Source organism: Aotus nancymaae, unplaced genomic scaffold (assembly GCF_030222135.1).
Source record: "Aotus nancymaae isolate 86718 unplaced genomic scaffold, 86718_ANA_hifiasm-v0.15.2.pri h1tg000006l, whole genome shotgun sequence".
Taxonomy (NCBI): Eukaryota; Metazoa; Chordata; class Mammalia; order Primates; family Aotidae; genus Aotus; species Aotus nancymaae.
In genome coordinates, this window is record NW_026988417.1 from 69,701,525 (window position 1) to 69,724,751 (window position 23,227).

The window sequence follows — 23,227 nt, forward strand, 5'->3', positions numbered from 1 at the left end:
CTTCTCATTTAGAGTCTGGTGGGCCCCAGAGTTGAGACATGACTTGGAATTACGGGTGGAAATTAAGGAGCCCTGGTGGTGAGGGTGAGGGAAGGTAGTTCCTAGTAGAAAGCACCAAAAATCATCACTCCCGAGGAATATGATACTGGAAGAAATGCTGTGCTCTTCCTGGAACAAGGCAAATCTGTTTTCAGAGATCTTGCAGCCCTATAGGTATCTAACTAAACCCTCAACTGATGCGATTGTGGGAGAAGGCAGTTAAGGGCACACTCTGGAGCCTTGTAATAGGTTGGGTCCAAGCTTTACCACTTCCTTTGTGATCTTTAAGAGACTTTTGCCTCGGTTTCTTTTTCTGTGACATGAGGACAGCACTTCATAGGGTTGCTGTAAAGATTAAATTTGTTATGTAAAAATACTTTGCATGTTGTACAGCCAGCACAGGTGCCAATTGTAATGTTTTAAAATGTTTCGAGAAGGTCGTGCTCAACTGAGGACATAAATTTTATCAGTCCTGCTTTGCAGTATATGTCAGCGGGTCCAGAATTCCCCTGGCGAGCACAGGAAAGTGCTGGGGGTGAGTAGGAATATACGGGAAGAGGGAAAAAAGAATTCGAGCCTTTGTGACGCTACCCTGTGGTAACGAAGAGAAAGGAAAAATGAAAGGGATATGTAGAAAATCAGCCTATGGAACTATGGTCGCAAACACCTTGAAAAGGTCTACTGTAAGCTGTAAACCATTACTTTTCCACAAATGGGCTATAGTTTGGTACCTTGATGTCCATGTAAATTGTGCACCCAGAGAATATAAAGCAACAGCTGGGAAAAGCTTAGGCGCAGAGTCCCCCTTTGGGTGATAGCAAAGGTTGGAAACATTTAGGTTTGATATTCGGAGGCATTTAAACAGCATGGAATGTCTATTATATGCCCTAAAAAGCAGAACGAATCGTGGATATTACGGACACAAATGCAGTTGGCACGAGCTTAAAAAAAGTGCATGTGCTTCTTTCTAAGACCCAATAATCCTCTTGGGCAAAGTAAGGATTAGGCCTCCCTCACAAACAAGGCGGTGAGTTCATTTTTGCTAAGATTCCTCAGGGGATGCCAAATTTAGCAAGGGACCCATTTTTCCCCAATGAATGACAATCTCCATTTACATTTTTAATGTCCACTCCTTTAGGCAGGTCTAGGACTGGAGCAAGTTATTTGCATATAGATGGGAAACAGGACCCTGGCTCCTACAGACTACATTGGGACCCCCAGGGACCTTCCTGAGCCAGAGTCCATTCCCCTCACCCACTTACAGAAGGGGAGGGGTCTCTTGCTGTAGAGCCTGTGGTAGGAAGGACTCAGGGGCTGAAAAAAATTAGGCTCAAACTCATTCTGTTTTAAAAACAGCCATGAAGATGCATTTGCCGACAGCCATCCCTGCCTAGTGCCTGCGACTCCTGCCGGTGAGAGGCGGCCTCTAGACTGCTCCGCTAGGTTAATCTGTCATCCTTGACCTTGAGGAACCCTTTCTTTTACACCAATCCCTGGGTCCTCTATGCTAGTCTGTTCCCAAGGAGCTCAGATAATGTCCTATGTCTCCTGTTCTTATTTGAACCCCCCCCGCCATGGATTTAAATATTTATATTCTTCCCCAAATGCTTTGGACAATTTGTAGTTGCCTTTTTTAAGGAATTAAAAAACCCATCATGATACCACCATCCTGTCACCCTTCCCATGGTGCCTCTCCACATCCATCTCCCTCCATGTAGACCACTTGGACTGAAGGATGATAGGATCTGTCTCGTAGTGGTTATTACACCATAAGGTAGATAATATTTTGTCCCCCTTTTTACAGATGAGGTCTTGAAGTTCAGAGAGAATAGTGGCCAGAAACTGGCAGAGGTTAGATTAGAACCCAGGTTGATCCAGCTGTAAATCCTGTGTGTGCCTCCCCAACAAGACGGGAGGTCAGAAGCCGTCTTTTATTCTACACAGATTCCACCTCGGAGCCTGCTGTAGCACGTCCTCATCCCTCGTTGATGTAGGTATGCAGATCATGTCTTCTCGCTCAGGATTTGCTGTGTATGCCCTCCTCCTGGTTTTGACCTCTGGGTCATCAACTGTTAAAGGTAAAGGGACCCTCAAGCTCATCTGTACGAACCTCCTCAATTTACATGTGAGGAAACAGGAGCCCAGAACATGGAAATGACTTGCTCATAGTGATAGAGAGAGGGCCTGGTGCCAGGTGTCCTGGCTGCAGGTCCAGTACTGTTTCCTGCTGTAATAGTGCATGTATATATGACCTTTTAGAGTGTCTACTTGACCCTGCTCCTTTATCTGATGTTTTGTGGGAATAGGGAAGAAGGATTACCAAATCGACTTCCTGCTTTACTTCCACCATGCTTGTTGCATATTCTCTTAATTGCTCCTCTCCCCAGGTAGCTCCTTTCCAGAGTGCTTTTCTGGAGATGATTAATGGTACCACAGCATGCATCATAGTCTAGGAGAGGCATGTCAGAGGAGTTTGAACTGGGATGTGTTCTATGCAACCCCAACTTTACCCTTTCATGAGACTCCCCTGATGCAGGATGCTGCCCTTTGCGGCCTCAGCTGAGGGTCTGAGTATTGACTGAGTTATATTCTCTGCACCCTTCCCCACCTGTCCATGCAGACCATCAGCACACTGATGTGGTCCAAGCAGAATATCAGCAACAGAACTGTACTCTGGGAGGACAGTGATTCTCAATCGAATGAGACAGGATAGACAACTGCAGGGAACCCACCAGGAAGCTGGCCTAATGTCTACTCAGCATATTTTTATTAAACAAATACTTACTGGGCATCATCCAAGGAAGGAACCATATGGGGCCAAGGAAGAAAAGAGAATCCCAAATAACATTTAGACTGTTACATCATAGTTAAGAGCATAGACTGTGTCGTCAGCCAGATCTGGATTCAAATTCTTTTTTCACCACCATTTGGACAAACTTCCTGCACTTCTTTGATTCTGTTTCCTTATGTATAAAGTAGGGATTAATAGCAGAAAGTCACCTGCCCTCAAGACTGGCTGTAAGGATTGTAAGAAGCTGTTCAGGTAACAGTTTGGCCCCCAGCCTGGCTCAGAGCACTCCATAAGGTAACTGCAACTTTGAGAACTGCTGCTTGGATACCTGCCCTCCCTGGGGCGTGCGGCTGGGGAAAGCAAGAGTCTCCACAGACTGTGTAAGAGTGAATGACAAGAAAAGGGAGGCATGCCGAGTGTGGGCTCTCTCATGGTCTCTTTCCCCAGCACTTATGGTTTGTATGTATATATTTACTCAGTTCATTTTGCCTTTATTCCCATTAATTTATAATTCCACAGAGGGAGGGATTGTGTCTGTTTTGCCACAAGTCCAGTGCCTAATTCAATGTGTGGCCTGTGGTTAGCCCTTAGTAATAGCTGATTGAATGAATGGATGATTGGGCTAGGTATAGATGTGGCCAGGGTCTGGGTCTCAGCATGAAATATCTTTTTTTTGAGGGGGGGAGTGTGGAGAAAGAGTCTCACTGTCACCCAGGCTGGAGTGCAGTGGCACGATGATCTCAACTCACTGCAACCACCCTCTGCCTCCTGGGTTCAAGCAATTCTCATGCCTTAGCCTCCTGAGTAGCTGGGATTACAGATGTGAGCCACCACACCCAGCTAGTTTTTGTATTTTTTAATAGAGATGGTGTTTCACCACGTTGGCCAGGCTGGTCTCGATCTCCTGATCTCAGGTGATCTGCCTGCCTTGGCCTCCCAAAGTGCTGGGATTATAGTTGTGAGCCACCGTGCCTGGCCTTCAAATATCAATCTTAATATGTCCTGACTCACTTCAGCAGTGTTACCAGTGCTAGAAAGTTCTTGTAGGGGCAGGAATGCTGTCTGGGTGTTAGGGGTGGGGACTTAATCATTTCTCTAGATCTAGGGGCAGTTGGACTTCAGAGAGAGGGGGTCCCATCTGAATTTCAGTAACTCTACTTTCTTCTTCTGAAGCTTTCCTTTAAAGAAGCTTTTGATATTAAATGTTTGCTGCTGTGTCAGTGGACTTTTAGCATCACAGAATCCAAAGGCAGTATGGAACAAGAGAGCATAAGAATTAAAGTATGGGGGCCGGGCATGGTGGCTCACGCCTGTAATCCCAGCACTTTGGGAGGCCGAGGCGGGCAGATCACGTTAAGAGATCGAGACCATCCTGGCCAACATAGTAAAACCACGTCTCTACTAAAAATACAAAAATTAGCTGGACATTGGTGGCATGTGCCTGTAGTCCTAGCTACTTGGGAGGCTGAGGCAGGAGAATTGCTTGAATCCGGGAGGCAGAGGTTGCAGTGAGCCGAGATCACGCCACTGCACTCCAGCCTGGTGTCTCGTGACAGAGCAAGACTCAAAAAAAAAAAAATTAGAGTATAGGATTCTCCTGTGCTAGTTGTATAACTTATAAGTCCTGACCTTGAGCAAATAACTGCCCCTCTATGAGGCTGCCTCTGCATCTGTTAAATGGGGATAGATAATACTTGCTTTACTTACCTTTTAGTATTATTGAGAGCCAAATGAAATTACTTTTGGGAAAGTGCCTTATAAGCTATAATCTGGTATTAAAGTAAGGAATAATGGTTCACCGCAGAGATTTGCATGGTTCTCTGGTAACACTAGTCTGTTACTATAGGCCGATGATAGAGAAAGAAAGGCCTAGACTGAATTTTTTCAGGAGGTATTTATCTCTCTCTACTGATACTAGTTTCACAGAAATCCTGCTTCTTTCTCCATTGAGTATTTTCAGCAGTTATTGGAGCTCACAAAGTAATCCCTTTCACTCACTCGTGTGAAGTCTTTCTGCTGCCCAGTTATGCTCTCAGGATAGGCACTTCCATTTCCTAGAGAAGATTTTCCTTTAAAAGTGCAGAAAATTTTGACTCTCAGACTCATTCTATTAAAAAAAGAGGCTAATTTTAGTTTTTTTCTGATAATTAAAATAATAAACGTTAATTGTAAACAATTTGCAAGACATAGGAAAAAAGAGAAGAAAAAGTACCCATAATTCTGTCACCCAGTAGTAAGATTTTGGAATAGTTGCTGGTGTTTTGTTTTTATGCATATATTTTATCTCGTATGAATAACAAAGAGTGATATGAAAAAATGACAGGCATACATGGTTTGATATGTGGTTGATGCCTATCAAAGTATACAAAGGCCAGTGATTCTAAATGGAATCTAATGGCATAGGTAGTGGAGAGGGCAAGGCCTTTAGCCATAGCTCTTTCTACTTTTTAATTTTTCTTTTTTTCAGTAAAATAAAGATGATTATTGCCTCAAATGATAAGATTAACTGAAATACTGTTTTTAAAGCACAATATCTGGTACATACCATGTGCCCAGTAAATGTAAGTTTTAGTTCTATGGGTAAAAATTTAATATTTACTGCCAGGCACTGTTCTGATTGCTTTATACATACTCATTGATTCAAGCCTCACATCTACCCTTTGATGAAGGTGCTATTAGTATTCTTATTTTATAAAGGAGGAAACAGGCACAAGAGGTTGGGTGACCTGCTCAAAGTCAAACACCTTCCTAGGTGACAGAGCCAGAACAGGACCCCAAGCAGCTGGCTCCAGAATCCACATCGTCGATATACATTATGCAGCCTGCTGCTTGTCACGGTTGTCTTGAGATCTAGGCTCTGAGTGCTTGTAGCTAGGGGCATACTAGTTCCATGAAGATACCATCTGTTCAACCCTAAAGCCCTTGTGAGAGCCCTCCGTTTTCTTATGCACTTGCCCTGGGCTACTAGCTGTGTCAGAGGGCTTAGTGGGTAGAGGGACTGATGTCAGCAGTAAACTGAAGCAGATTAATATTTATTAGATAGGTTAAAAGATTTGGCAGGTCATTTGGCTTTTCCCCCATCACCCTTTTCCTCATCTTTCTGCAGGGTTGACATGGAGGTCATTGGCTAAGATCTAGAGATAATTAAGCTTACAGTTTCAGAGTCAGATATGCTGAATGTTACTGGGATATATTGTACACCTGGATTTGTTTGGCAAGTTTCAGGGGGAAATCAAGTGGAAAAAAGCAGCAGCCAGAGCAGGAGGTGCAAGTGGACAGAGATTTGAGACATACAAAGTGCATCTCTTCAGGGCTGAAGGCTTATGAATGACCCTCCTGTAATAAACCAAGCTGCCGACCATGGTGGGTGAGCAGAAAGACAGGAGGAGGCTTTAAGTACAAATAAGTGGCCTGCCTATGATGAAGAAAACACAAGGTAGGATACAGGCCTGAGGGCATGCAGAGGGAGCTTCCTAGATGGTAAATAATAACTTAAAATGCAAAAAAGGTGAGTAATGAAAGGACAGGACCCAAAAGGTTAAGACTTAAATGTGTAAGTTACCAAAGGTCAGTAACAGGAACAAGGGGACCTTTAAAAGAAAGGACAATTCATTGAGAATGTCTATGAAACGGCTGATCAGTGGTCAGTCTTCAGAAAATGAAGAGCACATCTGTTTGGCTAAGAACAGAAATTTTTACCTGATAGCATCACTTCTTAAAATCTTTAGACACTGAAAAACCCTCTATTCTAAGGCCTTTTCAACCTCCTGAAGACTCAAGAGAAAAAGTGCTGAGAAACCTACAACTGTGACATTAGACACCTGAGAACCCAAGCGAAGGAGGATGACAGGATGGAGATGCTATAGTAAGGCTAACTTCATGCATGGAGGACACAGAGTAGAAGAAAAAGAAACATGAAAACCAGGAACATGGCTTTTAATAAGACAAATTACCACGCAAATAAATGTGCACACCCAGCATAAATCAAAAGGAATTTCTCCAAAAGATCCTGAGGACAAACTTAGCCTTGTATAAATGCATCCTGTCTACTTAATCACAAGAAGCATTCTGATTGCCTCTGAACGTAAGGCAACAAAATTGTGCTGAGCCATGCCAGCTGCTTGTCGAAGGGGCTCGGCCACAATCTCTCAACACTGGTCCTGCACTGAGAAAGCCTGCCACTAACGAGATGGATCAAAAGTTAGGGCAAGATTATATTTTCAGGAAGAAATCAACTCAAAGCCTGATCTAGAAAGTAAGTAGAAGAAAAGATCCCACATTTCCCAAAATGGATATTATGAACAGTTTAATATCCTTAAGGGTTTAAGGACATAGAACTTTGTTTTGGGTGCATTACAATTATTTCCTTTATAGTTTCCTATGATTTATTCAGCAAATATGCATTGTGTGCCTACCATGAGCCACTCACTGTGCTAGGCCTTCGGTGTATAGTAGTTTTAAAACACAAGGCTGCGGAAAAGCCAGATGTGGACTCTGACCTGGCTGAGCTTACGCCTTAACGATGAGGCAGACAGGGAGCAAGTGAACAATTTCATGTGGTGATAAGTGCAGTAAAGGGAAAGATCTGGTGCCAGGAAAGAGTATTTGCATTAGATAAGGCAGTCTCTGAGGAGGTGATGTTCCAGTTGGGAGCAGAAACTAAAGTGTGGTCAGCCAAGTAATGGATTGGGAAGAATATTCCAGGCTTAGAGAACAGCATGTGCAAAAAGCAAAGAGCTTGGCAAGTTGGGGGAACCTAAGGAAGGCCAGTGAGGACAGGATGCAGTGAGGGGAAAGGTTGAAGGAGGGGCAGGAGCTATGTCACCTGAGGCCTCGCAGGCCAAGTAGGCGAACCTGGATTTTATCCAAAATGCATAGAGAAGCTACAGGGTTTCACCAGGGAATGACATCCATTTGCATTTTTTGAAAGGTGGTACTGGCTGCTGGGTAGACACTAGATTAAAGGGGACAGAAGTGGAAGGGAGAGGCCAGCGAGGAAGCTTTCCCTCCTGGATGAAACATAACAAAAAAGGAGGAAATGACTGATTCTAACAGACAAAACCAAGCACTTCCCGAAGGTTGTAACAGTCCATGCCAAGGGGACGTGATTCCTCCAACCCTCCCATTTAAGGATAAAATAGGAAAATGCAAACTCAATAGAAACCAGGAAGCAAAGGGACCTGGAGAGACCATGCCTGCTGGCTCAGCTCCTCATGACTCTTACTCCAGTTTCCCCAGCCTTCCCTAGTTTGCACATTGTTCAAGAGAGCCCCAAGGAATGGAATGATCTGGAACCCTTTCTTCTTTCATTGGCTGAGACTCAGTTCAGCAAGCAGTTAATGGACACTATTAAAATACCAAATAGGTCGGGCATGGTGACTCCTGCCTGTAATCTCAACACTTTAGGAAGCCAAGGTGCGTGGATCGCTTGAACTCAGGAGTTCAAGACCAGTTCATGTGGAAAGACTCCATCTCTACCAAAAAAAAAAAAAAAAAAAAAAAAAGTTAAAAATTAGCCTGACATGGTGGTGCATGCCTGCGATCCCAGATACTTGGGAGGCTGAGGTGGGATGATCACTTGAGCCTGGAGGTCAAGGCTGCAGTGAGCCAAGATTGTGCCACTGCACTCTAGCCTGGGTGACAGAGCAAGACCTTGTCTCAAAAACAAAAGGAAACAAACAAAAAGCAAATAATAAAGCAGTCAGTATATATTCTGGAGTTATGAATATTGGGTGGCAGACAGAGCAGATATGAATGTCCTTATCATGGGAAGTAGAAATACGTGAGTGGCTGGCCTGGCTTTCTTGGTTAACTGTCTGGAAGAAGAAAGTCAGTATACTGCAGTATATTTTTTTTAGCCTCTGCTAAACTTTCTCAGGTCAGCTGTGATTCCTAGCTCATCACTCATGGTGGTAATAATGAGATACGGATACCGGAGAACAGCAAGAAACATAAACATAAAACAGCGCCAAGAAATGCCTTGTTAGTTTTGCCAACAAGTTGTGAGTTAAAAGGAGATAGGAGGGAAGAAAGGCTGCAGGTCTGTTGAACATTTAGCAGTGCAGTCCACCCTTGAACAACACAGCAGGGTTGGGGATGCGGACCCCTAAAGTTAAAAATCATTTACAATTCTTGACTCCCCTAAAACCTACCAATAGTCTATTTGTTGACTGGAAGCCTTACTAGGAACATAAATAATTGATTAACCTATTTTGTATGTTATATGCATTAGGTACTCTATTCTTTCAACAAAGTGTCTAAAGAAAAGAATGTTATTATACTAAGAAAATAATAAGAGAAAATACATTTACTACTTAATCAAAAGTGAATCATCACAAAGGTCTTCATTCTCTTTATCTTCATGTTAAGTAGGCAGAGGAGGAGTAAGAGGATGGGTTGGTCTTGCTGTCTTAGTGGAAGGGAAGACAGGTGAGGTGGATACACTTGTTTGAAAAAAAAATCCACATGTAAGAGGACCTGCGTAGTTCAAACTCGTGTTGTTCAAGGGTCATCTGTACTTTATTCATTCAATAAATATTTATTGAGCAACTCTCTGTGTCAGGTACTAAGCTGAGCCGGTTTATCTTTGTTGAGTTGTGGAAGAGAGGGACCAGCAAGCAGGCAGCTAGCAGCCGGTGTGAAGTGCACTTTGACGTGCACTGCGAGCACACAAGGGGCTCCCTTACTCCGACTCCCACAGTTCCTCTGAAGAAATGATGTCAAAATTGAAACCTGAAGGATGAGGTCTGATAAAGCAGGAGAGGATAGTACTTTTAGGGATCTGGAAGTAGCCCAGTAGGCCTGGAGAGTGTATAGTTTATCCCAGTATTTTTCACTTGAACTGGATTCATTGATTCCCAGGCTTTAACAATGTATCATTGGTTATCTTTAAGTGAAACATTTTACCTTTTAGTGTCTTTTGAGTAAAAGTGAGCTCATTTGGTAGTATGTTTAGTTAATGGGTCTACCATCACCATTCCCTACCAAATCTGGGTTAATAATTCTAAAGCCTACAACATCTGTGGCATAAATCAAACATTTTTGAAACCTGCTACACTGAAAGGAAGGAGAATGAGTGGTTGACAGTCCCAAGGGAATATGATTCCATATGTGGTTTGAGCAAATTTACATAACTTCTCTTTATTTTAGGTTGTCAAATGTGTAAAATGGGACTTAACCCTCATCATTTGCTCCTTAAGTTATGGGAATAATATCTGGCACATAGGAAAGCACATTTTTTTTTTTTTTTCTGTAAGAAAGACTTGGAATACCATTGGAGCACCAGTGGGGCACCATTTCCTGATGAGGTCAAAGCACATTGCAGACTTTGTCCCCTGCAGTCTGTTTTGAGGCAGTTAATGTGGTAACCTGAGGTGGGTAAGAAAATGTGCATTCTGGAGACAGCATTAATTCAATGTAAGGTGTTCCATGTACAGGTAAGGGAGGAGGGAAGGGCAAAAAAAAAAACAATTCCAGGGCCCTGGCCTCTGGGATGACGGGCTTCCCAACACTCATGCCAGTACTATTTTCCTCCTAGGTTCACTATGGGTTTTTGTTTTTGTTTTGAATATGTGAGTTTTTAAATTGTGTATTTGTTGTCCAAGTTATTTCAGAAAGAGTTGAAGGGAGGAAAGGTGTGTTTGCTGTGCTGGTGATTCTAGCACTCTCTTCAGCCTAATTTCTAGTTTGTGTGGTGCATCCAGACAGCCCATTCAGGTGCCCAGGCTCTTTCTGGTGTCCAGAGCTAAGCCATCCAGAGCAGGAGGGCAAAGATTAGGAGGAACTAATCTTTGCCCCTTGCAGTGAACAACAATCAAAATGGGTTTTAAGATTCTCACACCCAATTGCTAACTTCAGCTGGTCCTCTAGAGGGTGACAAGTAGGAGGACAACGTGGTTTTGGGGGCAGTCCTGGGGTGCCGGTCTCTGCTTTTCTAGGGTAGAAAGGAAACATGCATTGAAAATGCTTAAATTGATGGAATGATTTTCTGTTCCTCATGCTTCCATCTCTTTCTGGTCTGCCTGCTCTTCCTGCCAGCCCTTCACTGTGACAACCACCACTCCTATACCTCTGTCTCTAGGGATCTCCCGGAAAGGAGACGTGGAAAGAAAAGAGAAAAGAGTTCAGTCTCTGGTGCCCAAGCCATTGTGAAAAAAAAAAAAAAAAAAAAAGGAGGCAAAAATTTTGGTTTACCCAAAAAATGAGGAAGTTATTAAATATTACAAAGGTTTTATGAAAGTTCAGGCCTGGTCTTGATTGTTTTCCCCCAACAAACAAAGTTAGGATTTAGAGGGTACCTGGAAAGGAAAAGTCTCTCCCTAGGTTGTACTAACGGCTCGTCTTGGAGTGTGCTATTTACACTCATATAATCTTCACAGTCAGGTATTGGATGGTGAGATATTTTTTATTCTACTTTCTAGTCACTGATTATTCCTATGCTCCCATTTTATAGATGACATAACTGAGGCATAGAGAAGACAAAGTCATAGAGCTGCTCAGTGGGTAGAGCCAGGACTCAGACTCCAGAGCCATGCTCCTAACCGTGGTACACTGCCTCTTGGTTTCACTTTACAACGGATGAGGAGCCTGAGACTCAGAATTTACCTGCCCAGTGTATTCAATTCACTTTTGACATAACCTCAACCAATTTTCAAACTGCAAGTCTAGCATTGTATTGAATATATCCAAAGCCTAGAGTCCAAAATTTGGTGAGAAGAGTAATGTACAGAAGGAGGTGGTGGTGCTTAGATATAACTAAGGTTAACATGAAAACTTGAGCTTAGACATAGAAACTCCCTGTTGGCCTCCTGGCCATCTCGCCCATGCTGTAGAATAAAAAGAAATCCTTTCATTTGCCTTAGGATTTAGGAAAGAAAGCTTTTTCGCTTCCATTCTGTGTTCCAGGAAATAGAAGGCCAGATGGACAGGGCTTATTCTTAACAGCTGTTCAGTAATCCCGTCCCCTCTCAGCCAGGGCCTGTGCAGAGGAGGCACGGCCTTGTATGTACCTTCTCCAGATTCCTGTTTGTGGGCCCACCAGTTGGATCTCAGAGGCTTAGAAAAATCCTTGAAGACAGAAATTGAAAATAAACCACCAGTACCCCACAAACTGAGATGATGACAGAACTTCAAAGCTTGATGCAGGGGACAGACCAATGAGACATGGAGAGTACTGTCAGAGTGCTTAGAAATTCATGACCTGGCACTGTCCTAAGGAGAAGAAATGTGCCTGTTCCCATGCAGAACACATTGGCCATGTAGAGCTTAAAATATTTCTCTGACTCCCTGGGAGTATGGAGGAAGAGAGTTAATGGGAATGGTGTTAGGGACTGGCAGTGGGAGGGTGGATTTAAATGGACACACAAAAGGCTTGCCTCCCAGCGCAGTGGAATCTAAACAATCTGAAATAGCTCAAGCTCAAGACTTGGCATGTGCTTCTGAGCTGCCACCCACTGAACAGAGCAAGGGCTGTTACACTTGGAGATCACGCTCCTTAAAGTGAACTTGAGAAGCAAGGTGGCAGAGGCTTGATTTCAAACCATCTCGTTTGACAGTTTGCTTCAGTCAATCCAGTTTTTCCCTTGTTACCAAAACCAAATTATAGGGGAGTTTGTCTTCATAACAGTTAATATAACTTTCTTCCTTTTTGCTTAGAAAATCTGGGTTTTCTGAGATTGGGAAATATGCTTTGTAGCCTCACAGGAACATAGATAAAAAAGGAAGACGACGCTCGGTAGTGGATTCGCCTTCGTAGGGCAGAGAACTTGTCAGGTGCAGGCTTAGAACTCTGCACTTGGCTGTGCTGCTTTGCTCCAGCTCCAGGGTTCATTTTCATGTGTTTTCGTTTGTTTGTTTGTTAGGATTCATTTGTGCTTCTGTCCATGGACACCATCATGCTCAGCTTCTTATTTTTCTATTTTTGACAGAGATGTGTGTGCAGACCCAGGCCATGCAGATACTGGTGACTCTAACTTCCTCAGCTCAGAACACCTCACCTCTGGCCCCCAGCACAGGAAAGCAGCGTGGTCAGGAGGAATTAAACTTCGGCTGAAGCACAGGTAAGAGGCATGGAGGTCGGTGCTGAGCAGTTCAGATAAAGAACTTGATCAGAAAAGCCACTGAGCTGCTGGGAGAGGAGTCAGGGGCAAGGGTGGTCAGCATACAGGTTGTTGAGAACAAGATAAGAGATAGAACAAGGAGGTGAGATAGAAGCTCAGAGTTTAGAAGGATGTTGATCTTATTAATGGCCGTTCCCACACAAGGTTCTAAAGAACTGTAAAGTTCCTGGGAGGTCACCCCAGGATCCCACAAATAGTTTGATATCATTTCAAAAACATGTTTATAATTATTTTTAAAAGTACAATTTAAAACATTAAAAGTGATATGCTGATGTTTTACACTTTGGAAACAATCTGTGTGCCAACTTGTACAGCAAGATGAATTTAAATGAACTGATCTGCATTTAAAGCTTCTCCGAGGAATGTCCCAAGAGTACAATATAAGCCTAACAAAGATTACCCATGTGGGTCAGATTTTAAGAGTGAATAAACCTGAGTACTTCCCACGTGCTAGGTGTCCTGGCTTTGCATGGGCTATCTCATTAAATTCTCACACCAGCCCTGTGACATTTGCACTTGTAGAATAGCATTCAGCTAGGAGGCAGTGGATTCAAATTCAGCCACTACACTTTATTACCTCAGCATCAGCACAACAGTGCCTACTTCATAGGACAACTATAGGATTCAACAAGATACGGTGTTTAAAGCACTCAGCACAGAGCCCACTCAGAACAAAAAATAGTTGTTAGGTGGTGGTATAATGCTGTTGTGGATATCATTATCTTGATTACTCTCATCATTATCACAGAAGTCTGTGTGATCTCATGAAAGACAGTATGATACAGGGAGTAAGATGGGGTTTGTGCAGTCAGACTACCTAAAATTCAAGCCTACATTCTATCACTTACTGTAGACCCTCAGGCATATTATAGAAGCTCTCTCTACTTCCAACTGTAAAATAAGTTCTCTGATCTGCCTTCTAGGGATGCTGTGCCTACTATGTCATGAGTGCAACAAATGTCATAGTAACCAATTGTCCTGATTTTAGTTTGGGAAGTTCTTTCATATAGACATGTCAACTTGCATTATAAATAAGTAGGCTGGGCTCAGTGGCTCATGCCTCTAAGCTCAGAAATTCAAGACTAGCCTGGACAACATGGCAAAATCCTGTCTCTACAAGAATAAAAATTAGCTGGGCATAGTGGCACACAAATGTGGTCACAGCTACTCTGGAGGCTGAGGTGGAAGGATTGCTTGAACCCAGGAGGTCGAGGCTACAGTGAGCCATGATTGAGTCACTGCGCTGTAGCCTGGGCGACAGAGCTTCAAACAAACAAACATTATAATTTGGATTTATGCAAATCCAGATTTGCATATTTGGATTATCCATGTTCATGGATATATACAAATATACATAAAGTAATTTCTTAATTTTATATAATAAAACAGCACTTATATTAGGGTGTTTACATTAAGGTTCTTTGTTAGATTTCATTTGGAAAAAAAAAAGATTCAAAAGAAGTTTGAAATACTAAAGGTCTAGGGAGGCCAACTGGCTGGTGTCTGAAAGTCAGGCCAGGAATAGGGTGAGATTTGCCAATACCTTTGGCTCAAGAGATCCAGCCAGCAAGGTTGCTCCCAGGGACAAACCTAAAAAGCAGAAGTTCCAAGGCTATCACTGTTTCCTTTAGCCTCTTAGAATCTTTAAAATGTAGAGAATCAAAATTTTCTCTTTAACAAGGAGGTGTCCACGGAGGCCAGTAGGCTAATCTAATATCAAAACCAAAGTCCTCAAGGCCAGAAAGTAGTAGTTAGGGAGTTTCTGCTCCAGTCTGGAAGGAAAATGAGCAAGACCAGAACTAAATCAATGGTGACAAGAGATGACACAGATTTGGGATAAATTTAGGGAGGCAGAATAAGTAGCAGATGAGGGGAGGATAAGGGAGGGAAAAACTAAAGAGTGACTGCTGAGTTTCTGGTACGAGGCACTCGAGGATATCTGTAGGACCATTAATCAGGACAGGGAAGGCAGGAATCACAGAAACTGACTGGGGGTTAAGAACATCAGCACTAGAATCACATAGACCTGGGTTTGAGCTAGAAACAATTAAAATATTTTATAAAGCAATCCCTGAAAGTTGAATGAAACAAACAAATACACATCTACTTGGTATCGTAATCATAAAGAAATCATCTTTATAACAAGCTGGGGTTGTTCTCATACCGATGGCGCTAGGTCTGTATGGAGAACATAAGTGAGAAGCAATTTCCTTTATAAAAAGTCGTGAACTAGATGGTGCAGACATCACTCTGGCTCTTGGCTGGAATTTTTACTCTTCATACACTAAGAATTTTACATGTATGTATCATGTCACCACAAATACAGTCAGGTATTGCTAATGACAGGGATATATTCTGAGAAATGTGTCATTCGGCTTTTTTATTGTTGCTGAACATACTAGAGTGTACCTACACAAACCTAGATGGTGTGAACTACACACCTGGCCCATTTGGTATAGTCTAGACTATTGTGGAGCTCCTAGACTGTGAACCTGAACAACATGTTGCTATACGGAATTCTGTAGGCAATTATAACACAATGGTAAGGATTTGCGTGTCTAAACATAGACAAAAATACCGTATAAAAGATAACATACACCTACATAGGGCACTCACCATGAAGAGAGCCTGCAGGACTGGCAGTTTTTCTGGGCAAGTCAGCGAGCGAGTGGTGAGTGAACGTGAAGGCCATTACTAGTGCGCTGCTTTACTGTACGCTGAGGCTACGCTCAATTTATTTAAAATGTTTTTCTTCGATAATTAACATTAGCTTACTGTAACATTTTTACTTTATAAACTTTTAAATTTTAAAAAATATTTGACCCTTTTGTATTAACACTTAGCTTAAAACACAAACACATTAAATGGCTATACAAATATTTTCTTTTTTTATATCCTTGTTCTAAAAGCTTTTTTTCCATTGAATTTTTTTTTTTAACTTTTAAACATTTTTGTTAAAAACTGAGACACAAAAACACACACTAGCCTATGCCTAACAGAGCAGGATCACCAATACCACTGTCTTTTGCCTCAGTGTCTTGTCCCTCTGAAAAGTCTACAGGGGCAGTGCATGGAGCTGAACTCTCCTGGGATATCACTGCCTTTTTCAGGAACACTTCCTGCAGAACCTGCCTGAGGCTATTTCACAGTTAACCTTTTTATTTTTTTGTGACGGTCTTGCTTTGTCGCCCAGGCTAAAGTGCAGTGGCGCAATCTCAGCTCACTGCAACCTCTGCCTCCCAGGTTCAAGGGATTCTCCTGCCCCAGCCTCCCAAGTAGCTGCAACTATAGGTGCACACCATCACACCCGGTCAATTTTTGTATTTTTAGTAGAGATGGGGTTACACCATAATGGCCTGGCTGGTCTTGAACTCCTGACCTCATGATCTGCCCGCCTCGGCCTCCCAAAGTGCTGGGATTATAGGCGTGAGCCACTGCGCCCGGCCACTAACTTCTTTTTTTAATAAGTGGGAATACAGACTAAAATAATGATTAAAAGTATAATATAGTAAATACATAAGCCAGTAACACATTTTATGATAAAGTTTTATGTACATGATTGTATATTCTGTACTTTTAGATGACTGGCATGCAGTAGGTTTGTTTATACCAGCATCACAACCACGTAAGTGATGGCTACGGCTTCGGTAGGCCAGAGGAATTTTTCAGCTCCATTATAATCTTATGGAACTACCTTTATAATGTGCACTCCATTGTTGGCTGAAATGTCATTATGTGGCACATGACTGTAAATTGTAAGGCCTATGTTAGTGTACCTCCTAATTTTCCTGTTCCCCAGAAGTCTCTCTGCAGCCCAAGTGTTACTGATATGGAACTAACCTAGGAAATCGGAGTCATTCTCATTCAGTTACACTTAGATCCTACATCCTGTTTGTTTTGCTTTTTACTTTTTGTTTTGAAATCATTATAGACTCACAGAAAAGTTGTAAAAATAGTACAGAGATTCCCTGTACCTATGTACAGAGATCCTGTACCTGTATCTCACTTACCTATAAGACAAAAGAAAGAACCAGCGTTCTTCAGTGTTAACACCCTTTATAACCATAGTACAAATAACAAAACTAAGAAATCAGCACTGGTGTAGTACTATTAGCTACAGACTTAACCTTATATAAACCTAAACTTTACTCAAATCTCACCATTTTTTCCCACTAATGTTGTGTTTCTGTTCTGGGATCCCACATTGTGTTCCCTTAGACTCCTCTGATCTGTGATAGCTCCTCAGTCTTTCCTTGTTTTCTATGACCTTGACACTTTTTGAAGGGCACTGGCCAGTTATTTTGTAGAATGCTTACTATTTGTGTGTATCTGATGTTTTCTCACGGTTACATTGAGGTTATGGCTTTTGACAATACCACAGAAGTGACTTTTTTTCTTCTTACTGTCTTATATCAGGGTTACATGATGTCAATATGTTTCATTACTCGGGATGTTAACCTTGGTTACTTGGTTATGGTGAAGTTGGCCAGGTTTTTCCACTTTAAAGTTACTATTTGTCCCTTAGTAATTAATAAGTAACCTTGGAAAGATAATTTTCAGGCTATGTAAATGTCCTGTTTCTCCTAAACTTTCTCCACTGATCTCGGAATCTATCAATGTTGCCTGTGACAACTATTGTAATGTTCTAAATTTGATTCTATTTCTTTCATTTTTTCTACACTTATTAATTAGAATTCTTAAAAAAAAATAAACGCTGTTCTTCTCCTCTACTTATTCAATTATTCATTCATGTCAGTAAGGACTATTTTATATTTATTTTATCCTGTGGGTTATAATTGAGTACTACTGTTATTTATTTTGTTGCTCAGATGGAGCTAGTTTTGGACATTGAGAGCTCTTTTGAGCTGGCTCTGATCTAAGTCCTGTTTGGAAATGTGGGAAAGGATGAGGTAGTGAATGTGTTGTCCTTACACCTAAGACAGCAGACTGTGATGTGCTACCATCTTCTTAGGAGTCTTAGGAATGTTGAAATGGGAGGTTGGTGGTGGGCATTGAGCAGTTCTAATTTGTGACATGTCACAGAGACCTATACCGACTTTGGAATTGGAAAGACCTGGGGTCATCTCATGAGCTAGTTCCAAGTCCAGTGAGTAACAGGTATATATATTAATAGCGCCTTCATTGTGGAGAAAATAGCCAGGAAGGATTTTCTCACTTACCTATAAGACAAAAGAAAGAAGAAAAGGCAGAAGCTCATTTTCCCAAGGTACATACAGAAGCCAGCCAAATAACCAAGTTAAACAGAGAGAGACACTTTTAGTGGCCCAGGGCTTAATATTCTCACAGATCCCATCACACCCTTCCTTTCCTGCTTAGATCCCTGGATTCTCTCTTACCTGTTGATAGGAATTCTTATGATCTAACTTATTTTGGCAGAAACTTCTCTCTAAAATCGATCAAGCCTTGGGCTACGGTAGCTCAATAAGTCGGTAAACAAGACTAAATGTTCTAGCTTGAAACTGAAGATTTTCCAGGCCAATGCTTTTCTCCATGAACTTCTCATTCCTTCCTTACCTTCTCCCACAAGTCATTATAAAAGTAGTCTGATCTAATTATTAAGCATTTACCCTTATATGGGGATCTCAGATCACCGTACTGTGTGCTTCATAAAGTAAATCAAGATGAATGGACAATAGAAGCTCAGAATCTGACTTCTCTAATTCATTCTCAATTGAACAGCAAGGTTAGTTCTGCTGGCGCCGTCCCTTGGCAGTGAGTTCTGTCCTTGTGCTGCTGACTTAGTGTTCTCCAGACAGTACACCTTAGGAAGATGCAGTAAGATGTTGTTATAGAACCACTGCTTCAGTCGACTCCCTAACTATGGGAGGCTTAAAGCAATTAGCACTTTTATAAGATAGTGGCATTTTTACTTGTGGAGGAGGGCATGTGTTTAGCAGAGAAGATCATTTAAGGAGACTTCCTGATTTCAGTTTGATACAGTCTATCATCAGATAATTTTCCTTGCTTCCCACCTCCTCTTGCCCTCAAAAGAGAATTCCGGCATTTTTAAGCTATAGGCTATTGTCCAAGATGCCAGCTCTTCTTAGGGAGTCATTAAGGGTCACTTTCTCTTCTTCCCTCTTACAGAGCAGGAATTACATTTCAATTGGCCAATTTACAGAGGGGACTGGCATGGAGAGTCCCTCCCACTTGCACTGAGCTGGGCAAGTTCAAGGCGGTTCAGGCCATCCAGCTGGAGGCACATGTAGTTGTTGGGAGGCTTTTACCATGCTGGGAGGAGCAGAAAGAGCAGTAGCAGGGCAGAATGGCTTTTTATTCCATGCCTGAATATGACATCCAATGGGCCAGAGGGTTGTTATCTGGGATGTTTCTATTTGCTGCAAGGTATGTTCAGTAGTATGTTAGAATGCGATTCAGAATCGTTTGTTGCAGGATTCTCCACTGATGAGCCTTTAACAGTCTGTCTTTTTGATGTTGTGCTATATCTGTTTATAAAGAAAAATAATCAACCACCTGTTAAGTTTAAGCCTGTTTCTCTAAATTGTTATGAACATTCTTATTATTTGAGTGTCTCACATGATTTGGTGTACTATTAATATTTCTGATCGGCAAGTCTCATTCTCTCTCCTATATATAAATACAGTCGCCCTATGTTTTATGATGTGTATATCTGGACTGGCTTTTTATCCCATTCAAGTTAACAAATGCTTTGTGCTGTGTACTTCATGCCTTTGCTTCCTCATTTCCCTGGGGAATTTTGGAGTAACCACTGCTGTTTCTTATGGGAATGGTTATGTGCCTATGTACTAGCAGCCAAGTTCTCTGTTCTCATTGCCAACATTTGTATAAAGAAAGGGAAGTTTTTATTTTATTTGACCTTCACTTATTCCTTCTCTGATGCTCTTCCTTTTTTTACGTAGATCTGCGTTTCTGATCTATATCATTTTCCTTTTCTCTAAAGAACTTTTAATATTTCTTGCAAGGCAAGTCTATTGGCAGCAAATTCCCTCAATTTTTGTTTACCTGAGAAAGTCTTTATTTCTTTTACTTTTGAAGAATAATTTCACAGGATCCAGAATCTATGTTGGTGTTTTTCTTTTTTCCTTTCAACACTTTGAATCTTTTACTCCACTCTCTTCTTGCTTGTATGCTTTCTGAGGAGAAGTCAGATTAATTCTCATCTTTGCTCCCTTATAGGTGAGGTGTTTTTCCCATCTGGCTTCTTTCAGGCTTTTTGGCTTTATCTTTGGTTTTCTGTAGTTTGAAACTGAGATATCTAGGTATAGTTTTTCTGTTATTCATCTTGCTTGGTGTTCTTGGAGCTTCCTGGATCTGTGATTTGGTGTCTGACATTAATTTGGGGAGATTCTCAGTCATTATTGTTTCAAGAATTTCTTTTCTTCCTTTCCCTCTTTTCATTCTGGTATTCCTATTACATGTATGTTTCACCTTTCGTAGTTGTCTCTCAGTTCCTGGATATTCTATTTGGGAACTTTCTTGGTCTTTTTTTTCTCATTGCCTTTCAGTTTTGGAGGTTTTTATTGAGATCTCCTCAAGCACAGAGAGTCTTTCCTCGGCCATGTCCAGCATGCATGTGTGGGGTGGGGGGTATGGGAAATATCTGTACCTTCCATTCAGCTTTGATGTGAACCTAAAATTGCTCAAAAAAAAGTCTATTTTTTTAAAAAAGACAAAAGGAACCTATGTGTATATTCTAAATTTCAAAGAAAAGGTATAGTCTTCTCATTCAACTTTGAGATTATAGTCATATATGAAAAGAGTATTGATTGGGATTGTCAGTTGTACATTATTTAACTCCATCACAACTGAAGATTTAAATACTTCATTATATTTTCTCTTATAATTTAAATTCAGCTTTTATCCATATATAATCTTGATGTGAAATTTTCCTCCAGAATTATGCTAAATGCCAGCGCTTGCTTCTAGGCCTTTACTTAAAATAGGACATGGAAAAAAACAGATGGATTCAACAGTCATGGTAATGTTCTAGATCCCTAGCTGACTTGAGTATTAATTTTATTATTGTAGGCATTCATTTTATTATTACACCATGTAAAAGATAAAAAAGACAATATGAGCTGCTTATATTATAAAATTTGCTCATATATATATAGAGAGATTACAGGACTGGTTTTTCCAGTTTTATTTGGCATTCTTTCATCTGAAAGTGAGAGAGCATTCTTCTGACTTTTATTCTCCCCAAGTGTCAGTGTGTGAGTGGTGGTAGTTAAACTCTTCTCTGTTGTAAAATTTATTGTGGAAATATTGGTAGGTAGGAATTGAGCTGGAGCAAGTGTTAAAGTCTTTTTACATTTTCAGCTGCTCTGCTGTAAAACCTTCACTATTTATTTTATTTAGGTTCCAGTAACATTTGGAAACTTTATTTTAATGAAGTTTCTTTTCCAGTATGATTGGAAAATATAGATTCTTTTGATCATTATTTAACATTTTTAACCAAAATTAATGCCTTCTGCCCTTTCCTTTTTCTTCTTATTGACTTTATTACTTGTTGCCTTTTCCTTTAAAGGAAGAGGAAAATAGTGAAATAGAGAGATGAAAAACATAACACAAGGCACCAGACTTACTTCAAAAGAGAATTCAGTTTGTTTGGTCTTAGAGGTTTGGGAGGGATTTGTTTTTGTTTGATGGAGTGGTGTTTCGAAGAAATCCCCGCCAAAAGTCAAGACTTCTTCTTCACACACAAATGCAAAAAACACAACCCTTTCTTCATTTGTTATGACAAGTGCAATTTAATTTATTCTTTGGCATTGTATGAAAATTAATTAGCTTAATTTTTTTTTAGATTTTTTTATTGCATTTTAGGTTTTGGGGTACATGTGAAGAACATGTAAGATTGTTGCATAGGTGCATACGTGACAGTGTGATTTGCTGCCTTCCTCCCCATCACCTATATGTGGCATTTCTCCCCATGCTAGCTCTCCCCAACTCCCCACCCTCCGCTGTCCCTCCCCTATTTCCCCCCAACAGACCCCATTGTGTAGTGCTCCCCTCCCTGTGTCCATGTGTTCTCATTGTTCAACACCCGCCTATGAGTGAGAACAATATATTTCAAAATTAAGCTAATTTGACCTGGAACCAACCCAAATTAGCTTAATTTTGAAATATATTGGTTGGTATCTGGACTCCTTTAAACTCTCAAAGGGCAATCTTGTTTGAGTTCTTATTGAGGAAGAAGATTTCCTGCTGTAGCGATAGCCTTCTCCCGGTGCTCAGCCTCACCATCTGCTGGATAGAGGGGGGAAGCTCTATACCTTTTACTGCACCCTGCTGACCTGCTCCTCATTGTCTGCCAGCAGGAGTCCTCTGAGAAAGCCCCCAGACATCTTCTCTGTAAAGTAAAAAGCAATAGTAATTCAGGGGCACACACAATATTTCTAGCTCTCTGCAGCTATCTGAGCCTTTCTGAGATCCATGACGGTCTTGAGGGTGTTTGCATGTGCCCGTCCGTAAAAAATAACATACCACCATGGAAGTGATTTCTCCTAAGTTTTAGCAACATATGCTATGGCAAAGAGAAACAGTATGGAAGAAAATTCTAAAATCATAATGTCTGATATCTGAAGAAATGGGTAGAAACTATCCTTCCTTCCTCTAACAAATAAAATGCCTAATTCCAAATGAGACTTGAGAAACAGAAATTATTTATGCTGTGCTATTCTTTTGTAATTGGGTTTGTAAGTTATTAAAAGGCAAAGACTAATGCTACTACACATCATAGATATTACATTGTTTGCATCAAATTCTGCTTGATTTTTATGCAAATGTTGACATGTAGGGGAATACTGGGGAAAAGAACATTTCAACTTATTACCCCTGGCGATTGAATGAAAAGCATCCACCCCTGTTGCTAGTACCTTTCTTTCATGGTAGTGTTTTTATGCAGTAATCAATAAAATTTAATCTTCAAAAATTGTTTTGGAATGGAGGATGGGGAGGAGATAACTAGTAGTGAAGGAGATGTTGGGACAAGCACAGTGGAATGGGGTAAAGTATGAGACAAGAAAAGGGGCTGTATCTTTTATGCCAGTTTTGGTGTTACAGTCTTATGTCTGCATGTCAGCAGACTTCATATTTACTTGTTATTCAGTTGTCAAAGCCAAAAGTCCCCAGGACGTAAGATCAGGATGTGACATTTAAAAAGAACTTTTCTTTCCAGAAGGGACTGTGTGTTGCTATGAAATGCTATTACCTAATGCATACCTTTCTACCTACTGAACCACTTTTTAAAGACACAGATATTAATGAGGCAATTATG

At 41.1% G+C, this 23,227-nt stretch overlaps 1 protein-coding gene across 2 annotated transcripts in view; it reads left to right on the plus strand.

Annotated features, from left to right (window-relative positions):
* SHROOM3 (shroom family member 3) overlaps positions 1-23,227 on the plus strand; it is a 199,288-nt gene that overhangs the window by 109,763 nt on the left and 66,298 nt on the right. Inside the window, exon 2 of one of the 2 annotated variants that reach the window (XM_012446997.3) lies at positions 12,757-12,888. Coding sequence is in view for 1 of the 2 variants with exons in the window: in XM_012446996.2 (XP_012302419.2) it covers positions 19,235-19,314 (80 nt within the window). In the remaining variant the exon portion in view is untranslated. Of the gene's footprint in view, positions 1-12,756; positions 12,889-19,196; positions 19,315-23,227 lie in introns of those variants that run through there. The other variant, XM_012446996.2, reaches the window with a different exon arrangement.